The sequence below is a fragment of the Pelobates fuscus genome, chromosome 5, assembly GCF_036172605.1.
Source record: "Pelobates fuscus isolate aPelFus1 chromosome 5, aPelFus1.pri, whole genome shotgun sequence".
NCBI lineage: Eukaryota > Metazoa > Chordata > Amphibia > Anura > Pelobatidae > Pelobates > Pelobates fuscus.
Genome location: NC_086321.1, coordinates 56,852,738 through 56,860,172, shown reverse-complemented (window position 1 = coordinate 56,860,172; position 7,435 = coordinate 56,852,738). Strand labels below are relative to the sequence as shown.

At 40.0% G+C, this 7,435-nt stretch overlaps 1 protein-coding gene across 1 annotated transcript; it reads right to left on the bottom strand.

Moving 5' to 3' along the window:
• Positions 1–723: 723 nt before the first annotated feature.
• IER3IP1 (immediate early response 3 interacting protein 1) lies at positions 724–6,133 on the bottom strand. The gene is made up of 3 exons (XM_063453872.1): positions 5,995–6,133; positions 4,190–4,291; positions 724–1,181 (listed from the first exon to the last, which is right to left on the bottom strand). The coding sequence occupies exons 1-3, from the start codon at positions 6,083–6,085 to the stop codon at positions 1,126–1,128; spliced, it is 249 nt and encodes an 82-aa protein (XP_063309942.1). The 5' UTR covers positions 6,086–6,133; the 3' UTR covers positions 724–1,125.
• Positions 6,134–7,435: the final 1,302 nt, after the last annotated feature.

Here is a 7,435-nt window from a genome sequence, read left to right as displayed (position 1 = left end):
ATACCGGTAATAAAAATACGAAACAAAAAAACTATCCGCTGTCTGATGCAAGCATTGTTGGAGATGTGTTTCTATATATTTACTTTATCATGTATTTGTATACAGATCATTTATGTTATTTTATGAGGAGTGAGAATAACATTTCTATAAGCGATTTCACTACAATTCTTTGTAGGCATCCACCTATACTATGCTATCATTCATAACTAATCCTTTAAAACTAAATCTCCTGATCAAAATTATACAACTGTGTTTCTAGATCACCTTTTGTAATTTACATAGACACAGATAGGTTAATAAAGCGAATATCCCATTCTGAAATAAAACTTGCGAAGGTCAGCTACTGCTATACAAACAGGAATCCTAAATTCACTAAAAATAGCATTATGAGTTTGCACATAAAAGCAGAATTTATTGTTTAGGAAGGAAAAAAAAACTGCTGATACAACATCATAGAGTAAGAAAATTGTACATTATATTACAATACACAAGAGTGGGCTGTAAACATGATTTCATCCAACAAGGATTAATGAAGCAACACCGACTAATCCTGAGTGGTTATATGATTCCCCAAAATATCTGGAAAAAACTAATTTAAAAATACAGAATGGCAGAGCTTAACATACACATTTTGAAGAAATAATTTGGTCTAAGAGGAAAGTCTCCAGATAGTCAGGTTTACAGTTCATATTTGGGCCCTATGAAAATGAATGCACCAGGGTATGTCATGGATCTGTATTTTATTCAGGCTCTCACTTATGAATCAATGGAGTGCTTGACACAATCTTATTGTACATGTTCAAAATCATAACACCCATTGTTTATTACAGCTCAACCACAGAGAACTGTCCTAGATTCATCAGAATGTATAGTTTGGTCTTTCTGTTGGTGGGGCATTGAACGAAGACGATGATAGCCTGAGCGTTCCATATAGTTGTGACGTTGCCCTTCGTTAAGAGTACATAGCATCAATAGGTACCTCCATACACATCAACACATCCATATTTAAGGCCTCCCTCCCCCTCCCCATTAAGGAACGCTACTATTTTAAAAGCTGATGTTTATATCTTATAGCTTTTTTTGTTCTTCCGTTGATGTTCCTTCATCCGGTCCACAATTAATTGTTTAGCCAAACAGCAACAGAAGCACGATGGTTACAGAGTTGACTACAATTAGTGGCACTGTAAAAAATAAGAGGACAACCAGTTAATGTAATTGTTAACATTTATTAAACATATGAATATACAGCTGGGAGGTCTTGACCCCTCCACAAGCATACTTGTCTTGGAAGAAAGAGGACCCTGGTTGAATTTTAAAGGTGATCCCTGTAGAAAGGGGTCAACGGTTATATTTGCGTTATAAGCAACATTGGTGCACTTTCCTTCAGTATAGTAGCATAGACGCATATGTAGATATCCAGCAAAATGATTTATTATAGTTAAAGTGCACCTGTCAAGAAGAACATGTAGGGCAAGACTAAGAATAAAAGTGGGAAGTAAATGCACCAGAACAGCACAAAGAACCCAATTTCAAACATCTTGGTGTTAAAAAAAAATTATAAATAAAAATTACAACAAACACAATGAGTTTCGTACGTGTCTAGACACCAAATGCGTTAAGCTTTTCTTCTGATTTCTTTGGGGTAAATGCTACACTCATTGAGACCAGGAGTTAGGTCTTAATAGACAAAATTGCTCTCTTTTAAGGTATGCCATTTTGCTGATGATACTAAGATATGTAACAGGGTTGATGTTCCAGGAGGGATAAGCCAAATGGCAAATGATTTAGGTAAACTAGAAAAATGGTCAGAGTTGTGGCAACTGACATTTAATGTGGATAAGTGCAAGATAATGCATCTTAGACGTAAAAACCCAAGGGCAGAGTACAGAATATTTGATAGAGTCCTAACCTCAACATCTGAAGAAAGGGATTTAGGGGTAATTATTTCAGATGACTTAAAGGTAGGCAGGCAATGTAATAGAGCAGCAGGAAATGCTAGCAGAATGCTATGTTGTATAGGGAGAGGTATTAGCAATAGAAAGAGGGAAGTGCACATGCCATTGTACAGAACACTGGGAGACCGTATCTTCAGAAGGATATTGATACTTTAGAGAGAGTTCAGAGAAGGGCTACTAAACTGGTTCATGGATTGCAGGATAAAACTTACAAGGAAAGGTTAAAGGAACTTAACATGTATAGCTTGATGAATGACAAGACGGGGAGATATGATAGAAACATTGAAATACATAAAGGGAATCAACACAGTAAAGGAGGATACCATATTAAAAGAACAAAAAACTACCACAAAAAGAGGACATAGTCTTAAATTAGAGGGACAAAGGTTTAAAAATAATCTCAGGAAGTATTACTTTACTGAAAGGGTAGTGGATGCACGGAATAGCCTTCCAGCTGAAGTGGTAGAGGTTAACACAGTGAGGGGGTTTAAACCTAATCTATATAGCATATTTTCCATTAACGACTGCAAACAAAATTCTAGGTTGTGAAATTAGCATTAAAGGAACTCTATAGTATGCTGAAGTGGTTATGGTGCGAGGAGTGCTCAAGTCCCCCTCCCCATTGTAAGAAGTGAAACTGTGTTTATGGCTTGTGGACTGTCCCTGTACAAAATAAGCATAGCTCTGATAGCATCCAGCAGGGATAAAGTTATAATATCTGGGGCCATAAATTAAATATTTGACAAATAATTGATAAATAGTTACCAAGGAATTAGCTTTCTAACATTATTATTATATTAAAATATATAAAACTGTTCCTATACAAAGGATGCGTGGGATAGGCATAAGGCTATCCTAACTATAAGATAAGGCCAGGGACTAATGAAAGTATTTAGAAAATTGGGCAGACTAGATGGGCCGAATGGTTCTTATTTGCAGTCACAGTCTATGTTTCTATAAAAGAGGAGACAGAGGAATTTGAGCTCAAAATATTGTCTGTTCCTCCTAGCTAAATAGGGACACGTGGGAGTGATGCACTAAAGCCAGTCAGCCACCTGTTTACAATGGTTACAATGTTGTACTTCTCACTAAAATTTAGCACACTACCTATCACCTCACCAACATACTAACTGGAAAAAAAGCCTGACACTGTCTTTAAACAAGAGATGTCTTTAGTGCTTGCAGTAAAACATGGATATTACAAATAATAACAATGGTAACCGCATGGAGAGAGAACTTCCTACTCCACCCACTAAATAATTAAAGACCTTGCAAGTTTTCTTCTGGACTGTCACATATTATGCAATGTAATTAGATTACATGTCATTATTTACATTACATGCAGTATTGTAAATACAAGGATTTAACCGACAATCAGATAACACCACCCAACATAATATTTTAAAGCTTCTTTATACATTTCAAAACAAAACACTATCTCTAAAGTTGTACATTTAGTTCCTGATTAATAACCCTCGGCGTCTAACAGATAAATGAAAAGGCAGGGAATTTAGACAGATAGCATACATGAGGCAATTACTTATGCAGATGAACCGAATGGTTCTTATCTGCCGTCACATTCTATGTTTCTACAGCACTAAAAGTGAGACAGATGTTCAACTCTTTTTAGATATCATGGAAATAAATAAAAATGGAAATCATGCAGGCCTTAGCCCTATTAGAGGGATTAGATACATGAGGTGGTGACTATTTGACTATCAGGTGTTTCCAGGACTATGTATACTAAAACAAGTAATGCCCTAGTAATCTGTAACTGCACAACAACAACACAATATAGCATAAGCAGTGGCCTCCAGTATGTACAGAAAAAAAACCATCTCTAAAGGCACTCATGGAGTTAAAGAGAATTTGATTACATTTGTGCTCTTAAAATAAAAATCTTGCGATATCTGTTCCTTATTGTCTCTTTTTGTCCTGAAAGCCAAACAAATAATGAAGATTGCTCAAACATTCCTTTTTACAACCCACTACTTGAATGATGATTGAACTCATAAAACTCATTACATGGCAGGGGAAGGCAATAGTTGAAAGACAACATGTAGTTACATTTCCTTAAGAAACTAGAAACAAAACAGAATTGTAGACGATATAATATTACTTGGAATTGCAAATTTTAGGACAAAATAGCAGAATTGGAAAATAGTGTAGTGTTAAAAATGTTTTCAATCCAAGCTATAAATTCCCATGTCAATTCCTAACAATGCACATTGTACCTCGCATTACTGTTCGTACAGATCGTACAAGATTCATCAGCTGAGATTTGATTCCTGGTTCATCTCCAAATCCTCCAATCCCGTGATCTGCTCCCCATCCAACTGCAAATATAAAACAATTAAGTCATATTTAATAAAACTATAGTTTTCTATAACTCAGCAATAGCCATAGCTAGGCTATGTAAGGTTCTGTTTTGCCACTGTGATTAAAAATCATGGTTTAGTGAATGACCCTGTAGGCAGCTCTACTGATTGATGCTGCTTGAAGAAATAAAAACATTGCAGTTTAACCTACTTCATGGATATATATATTTTTTTCCGAGATATGACAGTTGTGTGCCAACCCAACCAATGTGTGTATTTTATACTTAGCGAACCTTCTCCAGGGGAGTATATTAAATGCCTGTATGAGTCACCATATAAAGCAAACCCATACATACATTATATTCCCTGGTAGCCACCATATCAATTCCATTCACAAATTAAATGCTCTGTGTGAACTCCCCATGTTAAACCACCCTATGCACACATTACAGTTATTCTCTTTGTGAAACTTCTCATATCAACCTATCCAATGCCGCATTATATTCTCTGTGCAACCCATATTCTCCTACCCCCTGCCCTGTACAGGTACATTATATTCTCCTACCCCCTGCCCTGTACAGGTACATTATATTCTCCTACCCCCTGCCCTGTACAGGTACATTATATTCTCCTACCCCCTGCCCTGTACAGGTACATTATATTCTCCTACCCCCTGCCCTGTACAGGTACATTATATTCTCCTACCCCCTGCCCTGTACAGGTACATTATATTCTCCTACCCTCCTGCCCTGTACAGGTACATTATATTCTCCTACCCTCCTGCTCTTTACAGGTACATTATATTCTCCTACCCCCTGCCCTGTACAGGTACATTATATTCTCCTACCCTCCTGCTCTTTACAGATACATTATATTCTCCTACCCCCTGCCCTGTACAGGTACATTATATTCTCCTACCCTCCTGCTCTTTACAGGTACATTATATTCTCCTACCCCCTGCCCTGTACAGGTACATTATATTCTCCTACCCTCCTGCTCTTTACAGGTACATTATATTCTCCTACCCTCCTGCTCTTTACAGGTACATTATATTCTCCTACCCAGTACAGGTACATTATATTATCCTACCCTCCTGCCCAGTACAGGTACATTATATTCTCCTACCCTCCTGCCCTGTACAGGTACATTATATTCTCCTACCCTCCTGCCCTGTACAGGTACATTATATTCTCCTACCCTCCTGTCCTGTACAGGTACATTATATTCTCCTACCCTCCTGCCCTGTACAGGTACATTATATTCTCCTACCCTCCTGCCCAGTACAGGTACATTATATTCTCCTACCCTCCTGCCCAGTACAGGTACATTATATTCTCCTACCCTCCTGCCCAGTACAGGTACATTATATTCTCCTACCCTCCTGCTCTGTACAGGTACATTATATTCTCCTACCCTCCTGCCCTGTACAGGTACATTATATTCTCCTACCCCCTGCCCTGTACAGGTACATTATATTCTCCTACCCTCCTGCTCTGTACAGGTACATTATATTCTCCTACCCTCCTGCCCAGTACAGGTACATTATATTCTCCTACCCTCCTGCCCAGTACAGGTACATTATATTCTCCTACCCCCTGCCCAGTACAGGTACATTATATTCTCCTACCCCCTGCCCAGTACAGGTACATTATGGAAGCAGGTCACTCCCTCCCCTCGGTTTACAGTTTCCCAGGTGTTAACCCTTTACTCCCCGCCCTTACTTTTGCTCAGGAAGCGCTCCTCGTGCAGCACGGCCACCGCATTGACACACAGCAGGGCGGCCTGGAGCAGGGTGTACAGCGTGAACGCCATGTTTGGCCGACCGGTGTGACGTGGCAGCAGAGAGAGCAGCTGGGACAGGGCGGCCGGAGGGACAAACAGGCTCAGAGCGCGAAGCAGTGCTGGGTCACAGCCCCTTCTTATCCAGGGATTACCAACAAAATATCTCATTATAAATCATACTGACACACAGTGACACAATATCACTATACCAAGACTACACAGTGACAGGAACTACACACAGTGACACAATATCAATATACCAAGGCCACACAGTGACACAATATCAATATACCAAGACCACACAATGACAGGAACTACACACAGTGACACAATATCACTATACCAAGACTACACAGTGACAGGAACTACACACAGTGACACAATATCAATATACCAAGGCCACACAGTGACACAATATCAATATACCAAGACCACACAATGACAGGAACTACACACAGTGACACAATATCACTATACCAAGACTACACAGTGACAGGAACTACACACAGTGACACAATATCAATATACCAAGACTACACAATGACAGGAACTACACACAGTGACATAATATCAATATACCAAGACCACGCAGTGACAGGAACTACACACAGTGACACAATATCACTATACCAAGACTACACAGTGACAGGAACTACACACAGTGACACAATATCACTATACCAAGACTACACAGTGACAGGAACTACACACAGTGACACAATATCACTATACCAAGACTACACAGTGACAGGAACTACACACAGTGACACAATATCAATATACCAAGACTACACAATGACAGGAACTACACACAGTGACACAATATCACTATACCAAGCAGGGCCGGCCTTAGGCATTTGGGCGCCCTGTGCAAAAAATCTTCACAGCGCCCCCCCTCCCCCACTCCTTACCCCTTCCCACCCACCCTGTCACACACACACACACACACACACACACACACACACACACACACACACACACACACACACACAGGCAGGCAGGCAGACAGCCATACACACACACACAAACACACTCAGGCAGTCATACACAGACAGCCACACACACAAACACACACACAGATATAGAATGTGACGGCAGATAAGAACCATTCGGCCCATCTAGTCTGCCCAGACAGTCACACATAGGCAGTCACACACACAGGCAGGCAGCCACACACACACACACACACACAGGCAGACAGCCACACACACAGCCACACACAAACACACAGGCAGACAGCCAAACACACAGAGGCAAACAGCCACACACACACACACACACAGACAAACAGTCAAACACACACAGACAAACAGTCAAACACACACTGTCAGACAGCCACACACACACAGTCACACACAGACAGACAGACACACACACTGG

Bases quoted from the DNA above. Each gene is read 5' to 3' on its own strand.
- IER3IP1 (XM_063453872.1), bottom strand. From the start codon at position 6,085: ATGGCGTTCACGCTGTACACCCTGCTCCAGGCCGCCCTGCTGTGTGTC. The intron at 4,292-5,994 runs GTAAGGGCGGGG...TTATATTTGCAG, and splicing joins GGAGCGCTTCCTGAGCAAAA to TTGGATGGGGAGCAGATCAC. The intron at 1,182-4,189 runs GTACAATGTGCA...TATTTTTTACAG, and splicing joins TGTACGAACAGTAATGCGAG to TGCCACTAATTGTAGTCAAC.